We start from the raw sequence: 26,600 nt of genomic DNA, 5'->3' as shown, positions 1-26,600 counted from the left end.
GAAAAATGAGTAAATATGAAATAGTGTGCTGTCACAGCTGGACTACTTCTGGTCTATGGGCAAGTTAATTCTTGCTTTAAAAAAGCTCCTGAAAGTTATCTTGTTTATAATTATTTTGGGTCTCTATATACTGCATTTTTGGTACCTAAAAGATATAGTCAATCAGTAGAGTGAATCCAGAGCTCCATATTTTTAGTCGTTGTTGACTCTCTATTCCTGTTGCAGACTACAGCCTTAAGTTAGAACCGGATCCCTTTTCTCCTATCAGGAAAATCCCTGTGCTAACTACATCCTATTGTGAAACTCCCCTCATTACTACTGCCCTGGAGTGACTTGCCTTGACAGTGTATTAAGGTTTAACTGTGCATGCCCAAGGGGAACAATGGCCACTCACATGTGGAGAGGGTTTTAAGAGGCTGGCAGAAAGCCAGCCATTCACCCTTCAGAGGAAGCTCACTTCGAAGTTGCCTCAGATGCCCCTCAGGCATTTTTAAACTCTAGGTCACGATGGTGACCTAAACAGTGCCTGAGTGGAACTAAGAGGAAGGATATTTCCCTGCCTGAATTTTTACTCTTGCTTATGTCTTAGGCATAATTATTTTGATGAAGAGATGGGTTGAAGAATAAAAGTGAAGATATGGATCTCATTTCACATGTATACACTCTCTTCTTGCCTCCTCTGCATAGTACAGTGCAAAAAACAGTAATCCTAAAGTAAATATTTTTATCCGGACCAACTCACAGTAAGTGTATGAGACAAGTCGAGATTTTGCCACTAAACTAAAACTCTGAGAGCTTTATTGTATTAAGATAGTTCCATAAAATGAAGAACAGCTATGGTTGCTAATAACAAAGCAGAACAGTTCAGTATCAGCAACAGCAGGGACATTTAGGAACTGTCCTGGCACTCATCTTGACAGTGACTGCTTCATACATGCTTGATCTTGTCCCTTATGTTTCCTGCATTGCTTTTCACTCTTACAGAACAGACACTTGTTATATTACAGGGCCATTTGAACACCTAGTTTTCTAATTAACACCTAATTTCTAATCTAAGTTAAAAAGAAAAGGGGAACGAAAACACCCACTGATCCAGACAAGCATCCTCAGATCCAGACAAGATGTCCTTCTGAAAGAAATGCTTTAAGCATGTTATAACTGGATAGGAGTGCAAAATATTTAATTGTGTGTAGGTATATAAGTTGAGAGCACATGCATGAGCAGTTGAAAGTGAAAAAGGGAGAAAGAATAGGAGCCACAACATCAAGCAGAGGACAGGAAGTGACCTGGAAAAAAAAAGTGAACATTTTAGACATGATTGGAGACAAGAGGGAAATAAACAGAACAAAAGGAAAGTTAGACAAATCTCACACAGATTTTAGAGTGAGGAATTAAATGCAATGCATTATGCATGTATTTTATGTCAGGTCCCTGGCAGACATCCTATGTTTTCCAAGTATGAGGGAAATAAACCCTGCAGTACGTTCTCACTCTTGATTGTGGGAGGTTTGTGGCTAGACAAAGATCCTCTATATTACATAACCCACAGAACACCCACCTGAAAAATTATTACTACTAAAATTATTATTACTACCACTATTTTTCAAATCACTCCTACAGCAGTGAGTAAAGAGACTGAGCAATTGCAGCTTAATACACATAGAGCAAATTCTGATCTAATTACTGAGCTTCTTATGTTTTAGCTGAAAATATTCATAAAATTATTCAGCTAACAATTCCTTATTTGAGAGTTATTTGAATTGTAAACTGAAAAAAAAGAATCAGTAAAATACATACAGGACCCAAATCCTCACTGCTGTGCACAGTGATCTCCTCATGTGCAAAACAGATGTAACTCAAAAGAAAAGGTACAAAAACGCAAGAAAGCAAACAACTGCATTCACAGTTTACAAGTCATTGTTTGTTACTCTTATAAAACAAGCTTTACATTTGCTACTTGAAAAATATATACAGTGTACAAGCCCCTGTTTGCTAAGCGCACCAGGTCAGTCAAGGATGGGATAGTACCTTGTGCAGCTGACAGAAATGATTGTAAAATTGCCAGTCTCTAGAAATTAAACTTTGAACTGATTGTTAAATTTCCAAAGTTCACAAATACTTGAGCATTTGTGCGAAAGGTTAAGTTTCAATGACTATTCCAGTTGGTGATGAAAGCCAGAATTTGATATTTGGCAAAAAGAAATATGACAGGATGACAAATAATTTAAAATTAAATTTGGATTTTATTATGAATATTTGTGAGAAGATAAGATACTGGATATTTCTTTTTTAATTCTCCCAGTATAATTCAATTTGTTTCGATAGTCTCAGAATTCTAACCTCAGAGACCTCCTCCCCTTTTTCCCATTCTTGGAAGATAAGGATGCCTTTATTTGATATTTTTATTTTTAATGTACAATTCCAAGCTGCAGTTTGCTTTTTTACGCTCAAAGTATTTCTACATACATTTCTGTAGAAAAGATGCTCTGAGAGCCTGTCTGCAGTTCTGCTGTGACTGTGCTGTGCATGACACTGCTGTAGATATCAAGGCAAAGCTTTCCAGTCTGTTTTCTGCAGGGGTGATGGCAGGCCCCGACACTTTCCAGTGATATTGGGTAACAATGCTTGCTGAAGTTTTTGTGAGGGGCTTAAGCCTGGATTTGCCTTCAGGCACTGTCATTCCCCTAACACTGAGGTTACAGGGAATGGAATTCCCAAGTCTTCCATCTAGTTGATAAGCACATTTCCAAACTAAAAGGAGGTTGTGATACAAGAAATCAGAAGAAATTATTTGTGGGTGAATCCAGCGATACTGTATTGGTTAAAGGAGGGCTTAAAAAGCCTTTCAATAACCAAATTCTCCTGATCTCTGTAGCCTAGGTCCTGTAGCCCTCAAAAAATTTTTCCCATCGGAAGCTCCTCATTCCTTCCATCCTGGTTGGACTTCATGATCTCAAAATGTCTTTTCCAACATAGTTCATTCAGTGATCTCAAAAATTCCAACTCCAGCATTTCCCTTCTTAATATGATATTTTTTTAAGCAGACAAACAACCTTTCTTGACATTTTTTATTCCCAACCAAAGAAGACTATTTCATCAGTGGATGCCATGATATACCCATTCAGCACTGTCATTCCAAACAGGAATGTGCTACTATTTTAAGGAAGAAAAATAAGCAGTTCAGAAGCTGTTACATCATTAACGACAGAGAGCTCTCCAGAATGAATTTCAGATTATTACAAGATCAAAATAATATTTGTTCTTTACAATATTCTGTCTTTGCTAAATTGTTGGAAATACTAAGCAAGTAGTTTACTGCAGTAATTGTAGGGCAACAGTTAAATTTACTACTGAAAATTTAGTTTATGGATTGGATTGCACTTTGTAGCCTATGCCTATCAGTCTTCTCTGAATAATTTTTCAATCTTCTAACCAGAGCTGACAGAGAGATTGAGGTCTCAAGGCTAATAAATTTCTACAAGTTCATTGAAAACTGAGAGACAACTAGAGGAGAAAGATCTTCTTAGTTCATTGAACAGTGTAAACAGAACAAATGCATTTACACTTCATCAAGAGTATTTTCCTGGTCTTTCATTGCCTGGAAGCTGACAGCTTCACTTCGAGTAGCTGCTGCTGTAGCTGAGGTAGCTGAAGGGGATGGATGCTTTGTATCTGTTAGAATGGCTGTGTGCCTGGAAGATTTTTTCCCTTTGTTATGGCAGTTATTTAGTGAAAGATATAGTCTGTCCTCACAAACCTTGCCTACTTTAATTAGAAATCATTAGTGCAGTACACCCAGCAGAATTCCACACAATCCCACACCCAGCAGAACAGGAGCAGCTGGCTCTCTGCTCTCCATCCCTCAATGTGCCCTGTTATGTCCTAGGTAAGTTGATAGCTGGCAGAGGCCCTGGAATAGGCAGAAAAAAACAAGTAATACAAGTCTCAGATGTCAGCTTTAGGAATTTACTTGCTATATGACACTGAACCGTGATCTTTTAAGAAGGAAACCGTGGGCTGGAAACTAACACCTGTCTCTTTCAGGTACAGGGCAGTTGCATCCTGGAGCCGTGTTCAGGGGATTGGAATCCCGATGATCACTGCTATTGAAATTTTCTCCATTTGGCTTCTGTCCTTCATACTGGCCATCCCAGAAGCAATTGGCTTTGCCGTGGTACCTTTCAAATACAAGGATGCAAGTTATGTTACCTGCATGCTCAAACCTACAAATGATTTCATGTTGGTAAGTAACATCCTGTCTTCTCTTTTTTGGAACCCACAGTACGTGGGTTAGACAATTAAGATACTGGATGATAATATTCATGCAATTAACTGCAAAATGTATTCTAATGTGAATTGGTGCAAAGAGGATCCTGTGTTCATAGTGACTTGTCTCTGCTCTCAGCCAGAGAGATTAAATGGGGCTTTACTGCATTTTTATTTCTTTGCTACTGAGGATTCTTACTAGAGACATTTGCAATTCACACCTGCTATAAATACAATTAAGAGATGTATGAGGGTAGCCAGAGCCTTGAAAAGTTTTGAGTTTCAAGGTACAACACCTTGGAGCTTGTAAATGTCAAAACACATGTTTCACCATGATTAGTCATCCTTCTGCATGCAGTAGTCACCTCTCTTGGCACACAAAGAAAAGGGTGGGGCCATGCTACATGCATTAAAGTCAAATACAAAAGAATCCTTTAGTTTACAAGAAATTATGACTACAAAGCTGACAGACCCACACCTCCAGCTAGGTGCTTGTGCAGTGTTAGCTGCCATTAGATACAGCAGCTGAAGAGCAAGAGGAGTGCCTGAGACACACCAGGCTGCTTTGGCACGTTTCCTACTCCTCACCCTCTGTGCTCCTGCAGCTGTCAATACCCACATCAACTTCTGCAAAGCAGCTCAGGTGAGAAGTCACTACAGAATCAATAGATTACTGCATAGGGGCATAGTGGTTTTCCACATGGCCTTACAATGAGAAAATATCTTAATTCTTTAAATTTCTGAATACAGTGAAATGCCAGGTACCGTTTATCCATTAACAAAAAATGCAGAGAAGGCAGATAGCACCAGGTCTTCAGTCTTGAGAAAAACTTGGTATTTTTTTCTGGACTAGAATTTTTCATAATAGAGTATAAGTTTCTCTTTTTTGAATGTCTGGTGCTTCTCCTTTTATTGGACCAGAACATAACTTGGCCTAGAACTGGGAAGGATAAGGTAAAGTGGAGCTAGGAATTTTAGAAAATAAAAAGTGTGAACAATTACTTTTTCAGAGGAACATCCCCAACTGTGGTAGGGTTACACAGACTATAGGGATGGCCAAAAGAGCATGAGATAATTGAAAGAGAAGACAAAAGGAATTCTCTAATGGAAATAATGCAGGTAAAGATGGAGTGGAATTTCCCAGAGTTTATTATATTTTTGTTTCTTGACTCCACAGCCTATATGACTGTAGATACTGTAGTTATATAACTGTGATTTATGAATTACATCCTGCAGCAAAATTTCCCTTCTCTAATGGCTGTTTTTCTCCTCAAATGGGCCTGAACAACCTTAACTTCCTTTTTCCCTAAGAAAAAGAATAGTTTTCCCTTTTCTCAAAAATATTATAGTTCAGGTCTTCTATAAGCATGCTAACTTTAATGATTACTGTTCTGTTCTTAATGTTCTGAGTAGAATAGCTTGGTTTGTTTTCCTAGCAGGAAGTACTATCTCTTATTTGCTCAGTATAATACAGACATGCCAATCATCCCACAGCATGGTTTTTAAGGAAACAAACCAGCAGCTATGTCCAAGCTGAGAGTTAAATACTGGATGTGTCAGCCAAAATGAAGAGCTTTGTGTTTCAGTGTGTTGCAAACAAGTACAAACATGAGATTAAAGTGGAAATACCATTTTAACCTTAACTATAGTATTTACCACCACAAACACCACAATAAACAATTACTACACTTCAGGAAGGATTTATTATTAACTTCTGTTTTTAATATGAGCTTTCTTCATGTTTAAAGCTATCTTTGAAAGATTTAAAATATTCATGCTAGATCATGATTCCCAAGAGGCCGAGTGCACTAGGAAACTTGTTTAAAATGCACACTTCCTGTAGAAAACCAGTTCCATGTGGGTTTTGAAGACAAACAAAAGAATGTCTACTTCTCTTCAATCAACCCATTTTTGTGCATTGATGTAAGCTTTGTGAAACTCAGATTCCTCAATTAATCATTTACAGACATTTCAGAGTAGGTTTTATAACTCCACGAGGCCAACTCCTCATCCAGAAGTGATGTATTGATCAGGGCTGTGCCACAGACCTTTCGTGTGTTTTCTTGACCAATGGGCAATGCTCATGGATCCTGGAATGCTGGTAGGACACAAAGTTTTCCTTGTAAATATGGAATGGATTCACATAGTACACATTTTGCTGTGCTGTCCAGACAATGTGATTCCAGGCTGACTTGGAGGAATTTACTATGGAAAAGATAATTGTCTCCATGTATTTGTAATCCTTTGCACTGCAGAAGGAGCAGTAATTACATTTGCCCTCAGTACAAACTCCTCAAATACGGGGCATATTGTTTTCTGGTTTTCTGCTGGTAAAAGCTTTGCTCCCAGAGGGGGAAATTCTGCCCCCAAGGAAAGTGCAGCTATGCAGGAGACTGCAGCCCCCTTTCAGGGAGGAGGCTAATGAGGAGGAGGAAACAAATTAATCAACACAACACAGCATCCCAGAGTGAGGTCAGATTGTGGCCTAGAAACCAGCAGCATAATCTAAACTAGCAAATTCTGTATGCAGCTGTGTTGGAGCAGAGGGAAAAAAATCAAAAGCATTCCCTTTTTCTTAGTAAATCAACTTCCTAATGTAACTGAAGTAGATTTTTAAATAACATTATTAAACACCAGTATATAAACTGTACCAATTTTTTTCAACTTTTGAAGTTTAATGCTATTCAGTTTTAAATGTAAACACAATGTCAAAAGTTTGAATTTTTCAAACAGGATTCTAAATCCTCAGGCATAAGAATTTTGACATTTGGTGTGGGAACTGTGATGTTACGAGAGCACATCCTCTAGGAACAAACAAGCTGGGGGAAAGAGTGACACATCCCTTCTATACTAATAACCTAGACACAGGAAGTATTTGAAATGCTATATTTCAGCGCATACTTTTGGCTGAGCATAAAAGTCAAAAACCAAGATACAGTATTTTCTGAAGTCTGAACACATGATCCTCTACAGAAAAGAGCCATTTTAAATGTTTTCTTAAATGTAGCATTTCCCACAATACAGAAATGTATTAACTTGCAGCACAGCTTACATCACAGCTAATACATAAAATTACACAGAGCAAAGTATTGCTAGTCTATCAATACCTCACTGTCCCATCACAAAAGGCAAATGGCGGAAATGGCAGTCAAGGGGTTAAAAGTAACTGTACCACTGGAAGTCATCCCTAAGCTTTGCACATATCAGACAAACACTTATGAAGTGGCTCCTATCTGCCCAGTACATAAGCAAACCAACTGCCAACCTTTTCACTGATAACAAAAGGTGATTAAACTTACAAGACATTTTGAATTTTCCTTTTTTGGCATCAGGACAGAAGCTTTAGAGGTAAATGGCATTTCCTGAGACAGGCTTTTAATAAGATTCGTTATCTCAGACTGACACTGTCTACATTTTGGCAGGTCTTTTTCATGCAGCTGTATTCCAGTTTTCATGAATGAACATAAATGTTCAGAAAGTACAACCAAAAAAAAATTAATTCCAACACAAGACAGATTGCAACAAAGGTTCAGGCAGGCTCTCTGTAAATGTTTACACTGCCACAATTCCTATTTTGATGTTGGTCAAAAAGAGATCAACAATAAGCAAACAGACAGATACCAGTGTACCAACTGTCATGCTTTTCCAAGGCCATTCTGTGGTATTTTGCATTCAATCATAAGAAAATATCTTCTCTCTTCTTTTCCTTTTCTACAGTTTTACAAAGATGCAAAGGATTGGTGGCTGTTTGGTTTCTATTTCTGCATGCCGCTGGCATGTACTGCCATCTTTTATACACTAATGACTTGTGAAATGTTAAACAGAAGAAACAGCAACTTGAGAATTGCTCTCAGTGAACACCTGAAACAGGTAAATATATTAGAAACACTAATGCTTGAAAATATTGCTCTTCTCTCTATGGGTTACATTAGAAATATTTCAAAGTGTACCTGAATACAGTAAACTACAGAAGTGGAAAGTGAGGATGTGAGTTATTTATGATGTTAAGGCATTCATTTAAACCTGGAACAAAAGACTAAATCATTGTACAAGGAGGCATTGAAGACAGTATGCTCAGGAAACTAACCCTTTCTTTTCTTTTTCTGACAGTTGTGCCCTCCTTCTCTTTAACCTCAAATCACTACTGGCTAAATGCTTTGAAATTTAACTACAAAGATTTGCCAAAAATGTTTCTTTTTCTGTATAAAGATAGGACTCCATGGATCCTCCCTCTTTTTGGCACTCTTTGATATGTAACTGCAGTTTCATATAAAAAGCAATTGAAGAATAACCTAGTTTAGAAAAGAGTGGATTTTTCTTCTCAGGGTTATTGCACTGCTGCAGTACCACTGCTGTAGCTGCTTTGAAAAGAGCAACAGGAGAACAGAGCAAACAAATGATCACAGAACAAAGTCATTCACGGAACCGTCAGGTCTCTCTGCTGGTTTTGCAGCGCTGCCTGATGTTTAACACTTAACTGAACTTTAAAAAAGAGTCTGGAGCTTTTTCCCTGCATAAATATCAGCCCTTCAAATTCCACTCTTTTAACTTCCATGTTCACAGATGTGAATCCCTAAAGCAGTCCTCTGCATCAGAGTGAGTTCTCACAGAGGTTCCTCCTCTGCTGGTTCATTCCAGGCTGACTGGAAAATCCTCCTCTTGTGCAGATTCTCCACTTTTTTCCCCTCATCAGGCCCTGGGACTGCAACACAGTATGTCCTAGGGCCACACACAAGCTACTCCACCCAGTAGAACTAGAATGGTATGTACTAGGAGGTGGGGGAATCCACCGTCCTAAAATGCAGTGCCCACTAAGCTTCTCAGAAGCTGCTGCAGGATGACTTTATGCCACAATTTAAAATATTTATCTTTTTAACCCTTGCCCGCCTTTCTTTCTTTTCTTTTCTTTTCTTTCTTTCTTTCTTTCTTTCTTTCTTTCTTTCTTTCTTTCTTTCTTTCTTTCTTTCTTTCTTTCTTTCTTTCTTTCTTTCTTTCTTTCTTTCTTTCTTTTTCTCTCTTTCTTTCTCTCTTTTCTTACTTTTTCTTTTTCTTCCCCTTCCTTCCTTCCTTCCTTCCTTCCTTCCTTCCTTCCTTCCTTCCTTCCTTCCTTCCTTCCTTCCTTCCTTCCTTCCTTCCTTCCTTCCTCCCTTCCCTCCCTCCTTCCTTCCTTCCTTCCTTCCATACTTGTCCACATTAATGTCTAATCACAAATATTTTAATATTTTAATAAAAGCTGCTATTATAAAAAAGAGGAAACTACAATAGTCATATTCAAAGCCTAACAAGACTGTAATCACTATTTGACTTCAAGTTCTTTCATGACAGAGCCTCGCAGTGCTTGTCATGTTATATTACAGAGGAATCCTTACCCCTTCATATGCTTCTCTTAATCAAACCCATGCCTACCAAACACCACTGGAACACATTGTCAAAAATCCACTAAAACATCTGTAATTCTCTAGAGCCACATAAAAAACCCATTAAACTGCAATTATTTCCTAAGTATTACAAGATTAAGCTGTAATAATAACATTTCTGAAATATTTGTAGAGGAACTATTTACCTGAGAACATCAAGATCTCATAGTAAGAATCACATAGCAAAATCAAGATATTGGGCAGTATCCCTTAATAGAACACTATATCAGAGAGAATCCCACAATATTCTAGCAGTACCAATACCTGTGTGCCCAGCTCCCCAGCCTCAGTGATGAGCAGGTTCTGTTGAGGATGGCCAGGATCAAGAACATGACAAATCCCATAAAAAACCAGTGGTACATCAGGTAGTCTGAAAGCTTCACTTTGGGAATCCTTTTATAATTTATCTATATTACTGATTTGCTGTCAACATTACTAACTACAATCACCTGCTAGTATGAACTGGGCACTCAGTATACATTCTTGTCTCCTATATCTAGCGCCGAGAAGTTGCCAAGACAGTTTTCTGTTTAGTTGTGATTTTTGCTCTTTGCTGGTTCCCTCTCCACCTGAGCCGGATTTTGAAGAAAATGGTATATAATGAAAAAGACCCCAGCAGATGTGAACTGCTCAGGTACTTCATTTTCTATGCCAATAGTTTGTACTGAAAAAATATAATGCTGTATGCTTAGAATTTCTATGAGGAATGTCACTGTGCAATGCAACTGTGGTGTTCATTAATTTTATGCTGCACCCACTTTCAGCAGTTTCAGTTTTAATGGGGTAGCATAATCTCAACAATTGTTATTTGTCACTATTTCAATCACTTTGCTCTGGATTTTCTGAACATCTGTGAGACAGGTTATTATAGACATGGCATGGTAGAAGATTAAATTGAGAGAGTTAGATAAGAGAGAATGAGTTTGTGTGACAGAAGAGGCTGTAACCACAAGGAAAACAGATGCTTCTGTATCATATGAACTGTTTAAATGTTTGTCTTCCTCTTGCCTAGTTTCTTGCTGCCCTTGGATTACATCAGCATCAACCTGGCAACCATGAACTCTTGTATAAACCCCATAGCTCTGTATTTTGTGAGCAAGAAGTTTAAAAACTGTTTCCAGGTAAGCTTCTCTTGATAAGATTTTATGTCCAGTTAACTAACTGCATTGAACCACTTGGCTGTTGTCTATTTTTAACATCTGGGAGAAGAGGCATGCAATGGAATGAAAGAATATAAATTGTCTGGTTTAGCAGCTAGCAGTTCAGTTCACATAGCACATCTACCAAATGAAACTATCCACTTAATCTGAAATACTAAACCAATAAATAAGTTTGACATAGTCCTCATATGTGTAAACTGAGATAGACGTGCTCTTGTAAATACTATTTATCTGCATGTGACATGCACCTGAAATAGAATTTGCTTGATAACAATTTTCCACTCTTGATGACACCAAGCTGCTTGTATTAAACAATCTCATTAATGACTAAAATTTTCAGGCTTGAATACCAAATCAGGCACCTGTGTTGATTTTGGTAATCAAATGTGCATTATGTCTTCTACCTGCATTTTCCAGTTCCTACAAATGCAAACATATTTTAAGGCTAAAATAATTTCCTTGTGACAATGTGCTTCTGCAAGTCCCTGTCCACCTATTAAAGACAACAACGGGAAGCCAAAAAAAGAGAGTAAAGAAAGTAATGAAATGGAAGACTGAAACAGCTTTATCTGCAATGAAAAACAAAGGATGACAGGACTGGAGCACTAAACTTTAAGTCTGAAAAGAGGCAGGATCCAAACTACAGAGAAAAATGTGAAGAATTATTATACTTAGGGAATACCTGTTTGTCTGTAGCCTGTTCAGATTGAAAAACTATTTAAGGGAGCATTTTCACATGACAAGTAAGAAATCAGATTCTATTCCTAACTGTGTAAGATATTACACCTCAGTATGTTCACTGAACCCTTTCCAAAATAATTTTGTCTTTTTCTAAGATGTGAGAAGAGACCTAAGTCATGGGCTGGGGAAATTTTCTTCTTTTCTCTTCCATGCTAAGCAGCATGCTGATCCCTAAGTTTGTCAAGTACTATGATAAAGAGGGAGAAAAAACAATCAACCCAGCACCTAATAATATGTATTGAATTCTGTAAGTTCTCAATCTATTTACCTTAGCTAAACAAATTTCCCTTTTCATACTGTGAAAAATTTTTATAAATAAGAGGCACAGGATGGGCCTAACTTGCTGCACTTGTGATGTTCAATCACAACAATCATTTATGTTCTAGGATAAAAATTTCCCTGAATATAGCTAGCACTCCCTTCAGCTAGAATCTCTTATCTGTCATTTCTGAATGAAAAATATGGCTGGCAATCTGCATATAACTGAGAGACTTGTCTTAACATTTATTTATTATTTGTTTGTTTGTTTGTTTATTGTTCATTTTCAGTCATGTCTTTGCTGTTGCTGCTCCCAGTCTAAGAGTTTGGTGACTTCAGTGCCCATGAATGGAACAAGCATTCAATGGAAAAACCAAGAACTAAACAATCACAATACAGACCGAAGCAGCCATAAAGACAGCATAAACTGAGAATTAAGGAATCTCACACCATTTCAGAATGAAACAGGAAAATAAAAGTCACTACAAAGCTATTACAACAGGAAGCCCAGTGACTGTTTCGTAATGAATTCAGACATGTGCACCATTATACCTAATTCTAGAGGTGACTGAGTAGATGGAGTGAGTGTAACTTTGATGTCCTGTGAACTGAGATCCACTGGATGATAATTCTGCCTCTGGAAGGATATTGATGTGATTATGACACAAAAAACTGGCTTGAACTATACAGGTGGTTTTGCTGTTCTGAAGCAGGCAGGAACTGTCCAGTGTCTGTGACTGGTACAATGCAATCTTTTTACCTGATTGTCACCTCGAATTAATCACTCTGGAACTTTTGAGAAGATATCAAAATGGAATCTATCTGTGACCATATTTTCTCTCTGCCCATCTGTCTTTTAAGTTCTGTTTCTGTGGTGGATGAAGTCCATGCACCAGTCTGTTTTGCATGTTGTTGTGTTGCTGTTTTTCAGGTTTATGTTAGAAAATGTTTTGGTCCACGCCAGCATTTTACCTATGTTACAATGGATCGAGACATTAGCTGGGCAGTTCACATTTGTAGCACTTCAGTATTCAAATATAGGAAGAGACCATTTAAACAGCATCAACATTTGGCACTTAAGCACAGATTAATACCAAAAAAAGAGGTATTAATAATACAGTACTATACTGTGTTATTTATTCTAATGCTCTGTACAAAATAAACATAATCTGTATCAGTGAAATGAACTGAAGATGCTCACAGATGGGCACCTTACAATGTGTTTTTATTAACCTGACATGTTAATTCTTAAACTATATGAACCTTTTAATCTATTTAGACTACAGCTGCATTAAATCTAAGTTGAAATGAGGGTCAGTAGAACATAGTGAAACATTATTAAAGCTGTCCACAGCGTTCTGAGAATATGGTTATTATCAGAGCAGCTATGCACTCTGTTTTCACATTGTGAACATGAGGTTATAGTCAGAGTGAATGTAGAAATGTGGAAGTCCAGAAGAGTTGGATGTGCAGAGGATATTTTGTGCCTTATTTCTTACAGAGTTCTCTGTCTTATACAACACTCAAAGATTTTAATTTTAATAGGTTATCAGCATTGTTAACCATACAAATGCTATTAAAAATATATAGAAGCTATTGCTTGCATATATGTAAACTGATTGTTTTCTTATTATTTCCATCCATTAAGGCTACACGGCAAGAGATTCCAGTTTGCCTATAACAATTTTTAATAGGTAGCCTTTCATTAAATGGTGGAACTCAATAGTGTGGTGTCATACATAATATGTGTCATGCACAAATCTGTTAGGCAATTTATAGCATCTTTTGTGCTAGGCTAAGAAGCAGTAATCAAAATTCCACAAATTTTTAAACATCCATTTCCTTTCCAGTGAAAAATGGAATCCTGCATAGTTTTATTTAAGAGGTCAAAATGCCAGTGCCTACAGTGACTTCTGCTGCACAAGTTTCCCCAATGTTTACATTCACACAAATTTTCTGAAGTATATTTAAAAAAAGGTTCTTTAAATTGGTTTGTGTATTTTTTGTGTGCTTTTGTCTCTGTGACATGTATGCCTGTATAAATACATACAAATCCATGTTCATATGTTATAAACCTAAATACAGTCTTCCGACAGTGCTCTGTGGTAGAGCCTAAGAGCATGGTATGGAATGAGACTTGGCTGAATTTTACTTAGAACATTTCATCCTCAAACTGTATCAGAAAGCATAGTAAATAAGTGACAATGCTCTCCTTTGAGAATATTGAGTTACTGAGTCTCTTTACATCCTGAAATCTTCCCTGCTGCTTTGACTGAACGTATCAAGGAGATGATAAAGTTAAACAGAAAAAAAGACATGAGGAATGGATTTAAGTTGTGAATTGCTCCTCCTTTATTTCAAGGCAGGAGAAAGCTTTGTGTGCATTCCCCTTTTCTGCTATTTACCTGATGGCTAGATGAACAAAAACATTTCACCTGCAAATCAGTAATGTGATTGCTCAGAGACAATGCTTCTACCTGTCTACAAAAGACAGTAAGCAATCTAGGTCAGTTAAGAACACTAAACTTCTACCAAAAAAGCCCCATCTACCTTCAAAAGTTTCAGACTGTGAAATGGGTCACTTTTATGCTTTACAAGCACTGATGCAAATGGCCAGTCATGAAAATCTAAAATTTTTCCTTCCAGGACTGACATTTCCAAAATCTATTGCCTTCAACCCAAGAGCTGGCTCTGTTATGTGGCAGAGACACATGACACACAAAGCATCCTTTATACCACCCCAGCCTAGATGGAAAAACTATTTTCCTACTCCTCATAATGCTGACTGACTTTAGCAGCAGCATAAAAAAATACAAAACTTTTTAACTAATGAAAAGAAGAGGGTAAAAATTAACTAACAGAAGTGAGAGGTATTTTTTAGAACCCTTTAAAATTATTTTAGTGAGCTTACTTAGAGATCAGAGCCTGCTAACTGGTGACCCTCATTCCCTTTCTCCAACCAGTGGAAGGACAGAGAGAGTTTAAATAATAGTGACAAGTGAGGTTCTGGGAGGTCTCATACTCTTTTTTTACTGGTGGCCGCTGCTCCCACTCACAAACCAGTTGTAAGAACAAAGGGTGCTGTGTTGTGGCAGCTGCAGAGATGAAGGGAAAATGCTTCTGAAAAACTTCCCAAGGTACTTTTTTAATTCTCTCCTCTTCTCACACTGAGAATGGTAAATATTCCTCCTGGTTCAGTATCTACCCTCATTTCTGAAAAAGCTGACTTTCAAAAAGAGCCAATAAAAGTATTCCACAATTCTGGTGTCACACAGAAGCTGCTTTCTCTTTTATATCAGTACAACTTTCCACAAGTATCCTTCCATTCTCTTCTTATTTTATAGACATTTTTAATCCTGCTGTTTGCATCAATCTCAACTGAACTAAGCCTAGCTTTTCTCTGCAGATAACAGGGTCTAATTCACAAGCTTCAGATTAATTTCATTAACTTTTTGCCTGTTCATTGTAATCAAAATCCATTTAACTGTCACATTCATCTTTTTTTTTTTTGCAGACTTCAGAATTCCCAACTTTTGTCAGACCACTCAGTGTAAAATTTCATTGACAGTCTTACTTCTCAACTTAGCTTTAGAATACAGCTGTTCTCTTTGTTTTCAATATGCATTTCAATATGCTCCACCATACTATTTTTCTCAAACTCCTTCACTAAACATTTCCTCTTTTGTATATTTTATACTTATTTACTTCAAGGAGACAGCATACATGGGTTTTTCACTTATATCTATGCCTGTATTTATTTATTTACTTATGAAACTCTGTGCCTCAGACCTGACCTTGCCAGCTCCTGTGCATTAAAAAAAGTAGATCATGTCTCACCTGAAAAAACCATTAGCTTGTTTCTAAGAAAAGATGCTTATGTTACCCTCATATCTGAATATTTTGGTTTTGATTTTAATAGTGTCAGGTGTTTACCTGTCTGTGCCTCCATCCTTCCAAACCAACTATCAACCCCCTGTCCAATTTCAATAAATTTTACAGAACAGAGTTATCATCCTTATGAAGCTACAGAGAATTTCACCAGAACTGTAGGATGGCAGGAAGAACAAAATTCTATTCGTGCTCCATGCAGAAAATTTCAGAAATGTAGTTTGTGCATAACAATAAATCTACTTGATAGAAAGATGTTATGAACATTACAGATGCAGAAAAAGCCTTGATCAGAGCATGCAACTTGTAAGACATCTGAGAATCAAACCACAAACCACAAATTATTGGAAGCCAGTATTTGTAAGTTCCCTTGCTTGTGGAATTTCTTGCTGCCTCTTTTTATTTTATATTTTATTTTTATATGCCTCTCTTTCATCAGTTACATATTTACTGCAATCTTGTTGCTATATAATTTGATTCTGTGAAGCCTTATGGGTTTCAGTGTGTGAGAAGACATAGTACAAATTCAAATTCTGCTGCATTTTTATGAACAGATGCCTGCTCAAATGTCCCTGAGGCAAAGCATGCATTTTCATTAGAAGAAACACCAGGACATCATGCTAACATTGCCTTGCAAAGTTTCTTCCACACAATCAATGCTGCAAGTATTGGCTCAGCAAAGTATTACTAATTTACACTCCGCACTCTTTCAAGGACTAAATAAAGGCAATTCTCCAAAATCAGAGTAAAAGAAGACACATAAAAATTTTACAGACCAGAAACATTTCTCAAGTCGCATAGAAAAAAAAAAAAAGACATCAACCCCAGGCATGTTTAAAATGTGACTCTAAAAGAAATGCAGCTTATCATTAGTCCAAGTGTGGGAAAGGAAGATATGAAATAAATAAAAAAATGTAGGTCATCTCCAGTTTCTCTAAAGGAAGATGAGATGAATTGACCTCTACTATCTCATCTAGAATCACTTTTCCCCTGTACAAACACTACTGCTTCTGAACTGAGCTGACACTTGAGTCACACCCTTGCAGTCCTGTTAGTTACAGTAGCTTATTCAACAAAGTGTTACAACGAGTAAGGAAAAAAAAACCCAATTTGAACTTCAGGAGCACTCTGCCCACATTTCTGAGAGTAACTGAGTGTCTGCCAACTGCTCTGAAATTAATTATTTGGGGCATCTCAGAATAAGGCCATTACTGCAATCTCACTGTCTTTGTCCTTGGGAGCAAAAAGATTGAGAAGTTACTGAATCAAGCATCCAGAACAATTAATGAGAAGCACTTCCAAGCTCTCCAAGAGAACATACCTCCCGCTACATGTTTTAACCAGAGGGGAATATTAGAAATCCATCATTACACCACCATTCTATCCTGTAGCCACTCTTCATATTTATTGAAACGTCTGTGTCTCAAGTTTTTTTGTCTTTCCCCCTCTAAAATTCTTGTACAGTGGTCTCTTCAGTATTGCCTCTGAATAAAGTATACATTTGGATTAGCTTTCTTTCCAATATCTACACAGATGAAGCATTCATCTCCACATATATACACACAGTATATTACAATACAGAAGCACAATTAAACCAGAAAACACTACCAGAAAAGTCACAAATTTTTACAGTCAAGTTTTAAGCAGAAAATTAAGAGAGTAATCTTGGGACAAATGACTACAGCTCAGTACTACTAGCAGAAAATACATGGATTTTTTTAAATGGATAAAAAAGAAAGCATACCACTTTTGCTAATTCAGGAAAGAGCAGTGTTTACAAGAATAATGAGAAACTCCACATTTCATAAGCTGGAATAAAATACAGTAAAGGCAATAAATCTTCACACTCCATTATATAAAATACATGTAAATTCTGGGGATTAGGAAGACATAACTCTCCAATGCAAGATTCTTTGACTTCCTTGCAATGTTTCTCTAAAGTATTAGTTCCAAGACACATCTCATACTCAGAGATAATTGTGAAGAAAGGGAGATGCTTACTGAGTTTGCCTTCTTGCACTGCAAAAAAATCTTTGACTAACATTTTTCATAATATCTAGCATGGCTTTCCTGACCACAAATGAACTGCAACAATGGCAATACCCAGGATTACTCCAAAATCAAGGAATCCAGTGTTGAATTAGTTCTTTTTTATGATCATTTGTATAAATTAGTATATATATGTATATACATATCATTTGAGAATTTGTTGGCAGAACCTTAAGCAATGGTTGTTCTTCCATATAAAGAACATAATTAATATACATCACCCCCTGCCCCAAACAAATCTTCTTTTCCATTTACTTTAGCAGTATAAGACCTCAATCAAAATTAAAACTAGACAATAAAGTAATGTCAAGTTTCAAGTAGTAACTTGGGATAATGTGCTGAAGCTACTGACTTCAGTAGGACTGGGATTTCAGTCAGAATTTGTGATGGAGCCCATTGGAATGGTAACTGTGGCAACATGACTAAGCCAAATACAGCTACGCAGAAGAGAAGTAAAAGGTTCTGTGGGGCTTGGATGAATAATTATGAAATTATCATCTCATATACTCAGGTTGGGAAGCCTCAAACAAAGAAGCCTCAAAGAAAGAAACCTCAGCACACTCTGTTTCCCATAAAGTTTAATAAATGAAGTCAGAGGTAAAAATGTTCTCCCCTTGCACCACTCCACCAACAGAGACAGAATAGAAGAAAAGGAATATTGTCTACTAGCAAAGAGCAATCCTCATTGTAGAATACTGATATTCTGAAAACCCAGAGCATTGTCCTGAGCCTGTCCTTCCTCCAAGATGTGACTCTTACTTAAACCAGTTATTGCACAGATATCAATAGAATAATCTATGCCAATGTTCTTATTGGTGTGTCCTCCTCCCTGTTCAGGCAAATATAGGGAAAGCACCATTGGCTGGAGTATCCTCACACTATGTATCCCTGAAATGCCTGCTGCAATTATGCAGATCAGTTTTGCTGAACCAGTTCTGGCCTACACTGAAATCAATGAGGACATACTATAGCATGAGCACATATGTCTCAAAAATGTACTGATCCTCTGTCGGAGGAACCATGGATCAATATTTATTACTGCAGGGGATGTAGCATGCTGTATTCCTGAAGAATTCCATATGTACAAAAATATCTCTGTGGGACCTTACCCTGCTGAGTCAAACAGAAAACCCTTACAATTCTCCCCATATGCAGGCCTTTGGGATCTGCCTCTTTTCAGAAAATATCATGTCCTGATTACATATTTAGCTGTTCTAGAGATGTATTTTCTAAGCTTTGGGAAAACGGAGTTTGCTCTAACTAAACACTGTATAAGAACTCTCATGTACAGCCAATTCCACTTCACAGTTTTTTTGCCACGGGGATGAGATTTCATGAATTATGCTCTGTATGCAAAAAACCCAATCAAGTAAAATAATACAGAAAATGTATTACATGAAAAGTAATTAGACGCCACAAGAAAAGGAGCTATCTCTAATTAAGCCAACCTGATACACTTCTTACAAAGATCCACTTGGTAATAGTAGATGACTTTTTTTCATGTTGAGTCTCAAAACTGAACACAGACAACTAATTTAAAATATTGCTTATGTCTTAGTTCAAGTGAGGCTACTTTGACTCGTCATGGTACCCACAGAACTGGTTAACAGTTCCAGACGTGTTAGCAACAATTTGTTACAGTGGGTGCCAAGATGGAAAATGGAAAGGAGTGCCCAACCCAAATAAACAAACAATACAATTCAAGAACAATTCTGAGCTCACCAGGGAGCTGAAAATCTATTCCAAATGCTGCTTTAACTGCCTGTTGTATAAATACTTTAATAATTTTTTTTCAAAACTATGCTCTGCAAGCCCATGTCAACATAGGCTGCATAACAATTTTCTGCAGCAACAACATTAAAAATGCAGCTTTATAATGGTTAGTCCTACAAGTTTGATGATGAGCAGTAACTGGCCAGAAATTTTCAGTGTTAACTAATTCCTTATCCAAGCTCTACAGTTTGGAGACTACAGAACCCTGAGAGCTCTGCAAATTAATGCACGAGTTAAAGAAACTGGAAGTTGAAAATTCCAATTTCTATGACGTGGTGCCTACAGTTTGCCCTTGAAATCTTTTTTGTTATCTTGTCCTTCTCTCTGTCCTTTCTTATTGTTGACTTATTGTTGCCAATAAGCAGGATGAATTAACTTGTGCTCAACTCTTGACTGCTTCCACTTCAGATTTTAGTGTTACCCATGCATAAAACTGGTCTCAAGTATTACTGCCCTATAACAAAAGTTCCTATGTGAACATACTTTGAATTGTTCAGGTAGTTTCTGATGATGAAGTGAACAAAATGTGACAGTTTTTGTGCAGGTGGTAATAGGAAATATCGAGAAATTAACAAGGGAAAATCAATTACAGATTGCATTGAAATGAGTTTTCCATCTTTAGGAATAGCTTTCTATCAATGTTCCATTACTATTCTCTCAAAGATTCTTCAGAATCATAATTAATCAAGGAAGAAAAAGGTTTTATGCTGCCTTTACACTAAACTAAGAGTAATAAACAGCGTTTTAAACTTTTAGATGCACATAGTATAGAAGATTTTGACGCCTAATTTGCAACAGATTTGTTTCAGAGCTGTCGAACTACAGATAGAAAGAGATACAGCCAAAGAAATTTTAAGCTAGATTCAGTATTTTTAATCCCACTATTCAGACAAAAAGCTCAGCCTAGAGAGCCCAAACTTTGCTCAGCATCACAGCAAACATTATGGCATGCAACTGCAATTCATGGTTACAGGTACCCAAATGAACTTCAGAAACAGATCCAGTGTAATTTTGGCAGTTATGATTTGCATTAGGAATTTTAAGAAAGGAACAAAGGTCCAGAACACAAAGCCTCTCCTGGACTCCAATTAAAAAACATATCCTTTAAGAGGAATATAACACAAACTAGCTTCTTGTCCCAAAACTGCATTCTTACAAGAAAAGGAAGGAAAACCCAAACCTAAACCATTAGTTTTTATCTGTGGAGTGGCAGGAGTGTTGAATTAGAAATTTCACTAATATAAACACTGCTTAAAAAAGCCTTTTCAAGTCAAATTTGAAGTGTATTAATAAAGAAATGTGTGAAATTTAACAGTATAGGAGTTTACAGGTCTTTCTTTCTTGCCCATGATCCAGAATAGCTGGAGAATTTATGTTTTAGGACAATCAGCCTGACACCTTTCAGAAGTATTACTTAAAAAAAACACCCAAAGGGATTCAGAAAATAAAGGACTTGCTATAAACAAGTAAGTAAATAAATTTAATTTTATACAGATTAAAGCTTAAAAATGATAAATATAGACAGAAGATAAATGGCATCAATTTGTAGAAAATTATAGGAATGCATCTAAAAAAGATAATCAGAAGCTACTCTCCAATGGGAAGATGGAATCATGGAAACAGACCTCCAGGTGACTGTGATCACCAAGTAAGTGAGGTGTTTGCAATTGAAATATGGCATCTAGAAAGAGAAGTGGTTTGGGAGATATATACATGGAGATATTAAGTGTCACAAGGTAAGGATTTAACTTGTGACTGTAGTGTGATTATATATTAAATAATTGCATTCAGACTGCACAACTGTGATTTAAAACATTTTGTTTTGGTGGCATACAGTTTAGGGAGTGAACAAGGCCATTACTTGAGAGGCCCTTCAACAGTAAAGGTAATTGTTTAAGAAATCATACATGAAAAAATTAATGCTATAAAAATAGATTTATTTAACTCTCCATGTAAAATTAACACATTCCTGACCAGCTCTGTTTTGGACTGTATGAGCTGTATCTGTGCTAATGATGAAAAGGATCTAAAAACCTAAAGCAGATATTCTGAGTCAGACTCACCCATGAGGATCCAAAGCAGGCCCCTAGAGAAGGGTGTAAGGACAATATAGGGATACAACAACACTTCCCTGGTAGAGTGCCCAAGCCTTCACCAAACTGAGGTGAGAATCAGTACATTTTGGGTAAATGATGGGTATTCCTCCATGAATTTATCTTTTGGGGCTAATTATGTTCTCTTCACTCTAGCAAAGCTCACACTGAACGGAATTAACTGCTGCTTTACATGCTAAACTGTATTATTGGAGGTCAGTGGAAGCTTTGCCTGAGTAAGCAGGGTAAGGACCAGAAAATTACAAGGTGAGTCAATGTCTTCTTTCAGTTATGGTCAGTGTTAACCATTTGACTCAATTTTTTTTATGAATTATGTGAAAGCAACTTCCAGCCAAATCCACAGGAGTGCTCACATGCACCTGGGAATGCTGGCTCAGAAAACAGGACCAAGCTCGTGATAATGATCCCCTGCTGCATAAATGATCGATGTGTATTGATGTATAAACACTCTATAAATTAACTGAAACAATCAGGTTCGGTGTTCTTGCCCACAACTAGAGTAGCAGCTGTAGCACAGACTAGGAGTCTGAGGTGACTAATGGGAATCTTTTTGCTGTAGTTCTTTCTTTGTCACCTCATGTAAATTTCTTCTTCTGTGTCTAAACACTTTGTAGTTGGAATTATTTTCATGTGGTTGTAGGTAAATACAAGTATGGCTTCATATCTGGCAAAATAAAAGTATCCTTGCATTAGAATAAGCACGTCTAATTTATAAAACAGTGCTAGGAATCATATCGGTGGTAAGAAAAAAGCAAAATGCTAAACCAGTGTAAGACACAGAACTGCACTTCTTGTATTTGTAAGAAATCCAAGGAAAAGTATCACTGGGTTCATTCAGAGGGTAGCTTCTATATTGTACACATTTTGGAATCCTGTAGTGAAATCTCTCTTTGGGAATTGCACTACTCTTCTGTCCAGCACTCAAAGTTTATTAAAGTTTTGTGGGAAAAAAGCTGTTTGGCAGCATCCCAGTCCATAAGGGTCTGAGAATGATGTGCCAGAAAGACTTGAGAGGCCTAAAAAGCCACTTGGAAATATGGAAAAGCTCCTTTTCTTTTTTTCCAGGGGCCCAGTTCAGGGGGTTTCAGTCTGTTTCACAGATTTTTCTAGGCTGCAGCATGGAAAAAAAAGCCTCTAAAATTATCATGTTTAAACAAAAATGCTGGTCTAGACCGAAAATATTTGGGTTTACGGTTTTTAGTGGTTATTGGAAAACGGGTTTTTTTCCACTAATAGTTATCTATCTGTAGATGTTTAGAAATGTATTTAGTGTGAAGACTTTCTTTCAGTCACATCACTGTTTACATGTTGGCAAGGATTAAAGTCCATTTTTACCTCCAACTCTTTTTGTGTTTCTTTATACCAACACTTCTCAAAAAGTGAAAACTGTCTTCACAATTTTGTGCCACAATGACTGCCTCATCATAGACACAAGCTGCTACAAGTATGTTTGCTAAACATATTCTTGCAAGGATAAAGCACAAGCATGCATGTATTCTGGAAAGAAAAGCCTATTTATTTTTCTCTTTCCTCCTTTTTAGCTGTCTTTTCAGTCACCTAAAGACAACGTCTCAGAGCATTTGAGTTTAACTTACTATAAAACTGCTTTTTAATTATATTGCTTTAAAGTACTGAGGCAGGCATTGACTTGGTGGCAATAGCAGTTTTGAGAAATTGGAGCAGAAAGGAGTTTTACATAATGGGTAAAACAGGAAACGTATCCAAAAAATCTTCTTCCATTAATACTTGGAGCCCTATTCCAATTTAATGAACATCATAAGGAGTTTTCTCTTTGACTTCTGGAGAAAAAGGCCAGGCTCAGACTATGCTTCTTGTCTGTTCATTTTAAGGACTGACCACAAGCCTGGAGAGAAACAGAGAAACAAAGCAAGAAATGGAAGAAGAGTCTGGTCCTTCTATATTTGACAGATCCCTATGGCTGAACCTGGGACAGATCTGGAAGACAAAGCACTGCACAGCCAAGTACCACACCATCTGATTTTCATCTGCATAATTGAATCCAGAGGTTATTATACAGAGCATGGAGGAAATTTTTTTCATTTGGTGCACCCATAAAGTCATCATGTGGTACAGAGAGCAGACTAATATAAGCAGGCACCCACTGAAGAGCACTAGGTTCTAGTCCCAGCTTCTAGAACTATTTTTGTACTTCTTTAGAACTGATTATTTCTCTATTTTCTGTAAACTTTCACAATAATTCCTCTTTTTCACCAATAGTTCCATAACTGCAAGACTGAAACACTACCAGTGACTAGTGAGTATTTTCTTTGCAAAGTGGAATTGAAGAGGAAAGAATCCTTCCTACGTTCCAAAACATCTTCTGCCTGCTGATAAAGCATGGTCCAAAGAGGAGTTGGATCCTTTGAGACAGACAAGGGAATTGAACCTGGACCCCATCCATGTTTCTGTCTGTATTAAGCATGGAGCTACAGTCTGAAGGGAAATATTTTTCCACTGTGGGGCTAGCATTTTCAGAGCTCACCTACTGGACTGAACTCTCCAGGGAGACATGCAGAGGAATGCCTCATTTCTGGACACCTACTGGGCATTAGCCTGAGTTAATTACAAAGCTGCTCAGTTCTATTAGGCCTCAAGTACCTTTGAGAGCATGAGTAAGCACCACTGGAGTACAAAATGCACCTCATAATAAAAAATGCCAGTGCTTCTACTCAACCTTATGAACTTTTTTTTGTGTATTTTGTGGCAGATGTGTAAACATTTTTAGGACTGTAATTTTGACCCAGGGCATCTGAATTCCACCTGCCTTGAGCATCAGTTGTTTATGTCCTTTTCTGGGCCTCATCCCAGATTAGAATCGACAGCTCAGAAATAATCATAATATCTGCATAATGATGATTTTCAGAATGATTTACAAATATTAAGTAATTAATCTTCATATTGCCCCTGGGCAAATATTTCCATTTTACATACTCAAAAAATTGTGATAAATTGCCATAGGCTACAACAGAGTCAGTATCAGAATGAGAATGGAGGAATTTCTGGCTCTCAGACTAGAACTTAGTTCATGGCTCTCAGAAGGAGAAAAATCTTGCTCTTCAGATAGAAGAGCTGTGCTGTTGACAGGTTTTAGTTGACCAAGACCTTTTTCTTTTAAAGTGGTTTATGTTGTAGATTTGGCATCTTTCAAACTATACACAAAACTTTGCAGCACTACTTTTCAGTTCTAGTAGACTATTAGCAACACTGATGGGTAAAGAACTGAGAAAATATGACCAAAACTTACTTTCAGTAAAACTCAGTTTTTGTCTGGAGTTAGAAAGGAATGATTGGAAAGACTATATTTAATATTATGCCAGCCTGATGCATCAGTTAAGACAATCACTCAAAATAAAGAAAAGGCTCATTAAATCACTTAATCACTACCACTAGAAATACGTCTGTACTACACTGACATTGAAGTATTTTAGGAATCTTTAACATTTTACACTCCCTGCTTTGCTTTTTAAGATGGAAAATCCAGAAGAAAACTAATAGGAGGATTCTTTCTCCTTTTGTTGCTGAAGGAATTCCAAAATTCTGGATGCCTGCAAAAACCGCTGCTGGCATGAAAACACTGTCAGCAAGCAAGGCCTTCATATCACATTCTAGGCTTGAACAGTTCAAAAAGACTCTTCCCTAAGTTCTCGTGCACATCTTATCAATCTACTTTCTACATATACAACTAAGTATGTTGGCCACTGTAAAGTTGCAAGTGTTGGAAAATTCTCACATAGGAAACCATTTCTAGGCTAAAGTATCAAAACTGATAAATGTCAGTACTACTGAAATGACAAACCACAAGCCTTAGCAATGATGCATCAAATATTTCAATCATATTAGTTTTCAGAACTCTACATCTTGATAAATGTACATTTTTTTACACCCACTAAAACAATACAGCAGTTTAATTCCACAAATCTTAGCTGTACACTGTTTCCTACCTGTTTACACTCACAACAGGCAAAAAGACCAAAATTCAAGTAATTCACTAAAGAACTTTTTTTTTTTTTTTTGGTGTGTGTAAAGGTGCTACATTTATTGCCCATGTGATATATACAGGAGGTCTTGGCACAGTGACCACACCTTAGCACAGAAATTCCTAGCTGAAGAAGTTCTAATGTTAGATATTGAATAAATTTAGTATGGTCATGGCTGTGACACTCCTTTGGGAAACTCACTTCAAGTATGCCAGCAAAGGACAGTTGCACGATAGGAAAATTTGCCTGCCTCTCATTCAACCACCCCATGCCTTTTCGTAAAAAACACTGTATTTTGTACTTCTTTGAAATTTCCAGATGAGAATACTATGGGGATTATGTATACATCACATTTAAGAATTTTGAAATTTCTGTTTCTTAAATACCAGGGCTTCAATTTTAGGCCGACAGCACATCCTAGTGGGTACTCACACTATTCCATGGCTTTTAAACTATACTTCAGTCACAGCTGCATAAACACTCTTGTGGCATCCTTCAGCACATGGACTTTTCTTCCTTCCCTATCTGGAATAACAAAGAATGAAGTTAGGATTTTGGAAGAGTGTGCCAAGTAATAAAACTGAGATAACTCAGGAACACAGAAGATTTTACAACTGGTTCCATACATCTTTAAAGCAAAAATGTGCTTCTGAATATGCATAAATTTAACCAATTTTAGGAAATTAACAGTAGTGTAGTTTTTTGTTTTTTTCTAATAAGAAAAAACAACTTCAGTTTCATAGAGGCAGCTTTACCTGGCAAATATAAGCCCAGTAATATGTGCATATTCCTAAGAACCAAAGTAATCAATAAAACAAGATATTTACTTATCAAAAATGCATCTATTACAGCTTTTTAATGAGCAGCTTTGCCAGTCAAGCATGCAGCACAATCAGAGAGTTGAACCAGACAAAAATCAAGAGAAAATTGAAAGCA

At 37.0% G+C, this 26,600-nt stretch overlaps 1 protein-coding gene across 2 annotated transcripts in view; it reads left to right on the top strand.

Moving 5' to 3' along the window:
- Positions 1 to 15,101, top strand: part of EDNRA (endothelin receptor type A) — a 35,528-nt gene extending 20,427 nt beyond the window's left edge. For both annotated transcript variants that reach the window (XM_059843963.1, XM_059843962.1), the window contains exons 4-8: positions 4,045 to 4,243; positions 7,984 to 8,136; positions 10,184 to 10,317; positions 10,696 to 10,804; positions 12,133 to 15,101. In XM_059843963.1, the coding sequence (XP_059699946.1) occupies positions 4,045 to 4,243; positions 7,984 to 8,136; positions 10,184 to 10,317; positions 10,696 to 10,804; positions 12,133 to 12,273 (736 nt within the window). In that variant the 3' untranslated portion in view covers positions 12,274 to 15,101. The remainder of the gene's footprint in view (positions 1 to 4,044; positions 4,244 to 7,983; positions 8,137 to 10,183; positions 10,318 to 10,695; positions 10,805 to 12,132) is intronic.
- The last annotated feature ends 11,499 nt before the right edge of the window (positions 15,102 to 26,600 follow it).

The sequence above is a fragment of the Haemorhous mexicanus genome, chromosome 4 (assembly GCF_027477595.1).
Source record: "Haemorhous mexicanus isolate bHaeMex1 chromosome 4, bHaeMex1.pri, whole genome shotgun sequence".
Taxonomy (NCBI): Eukaryota; Metazoa; Chordata; class Aves; order Passeriformes; family Fringillidae; genus Haemorhous; species Haemorhous mexicanus.
This window is presented reverse-complemented; position numbering and strand designations above follow the sequence as displayed.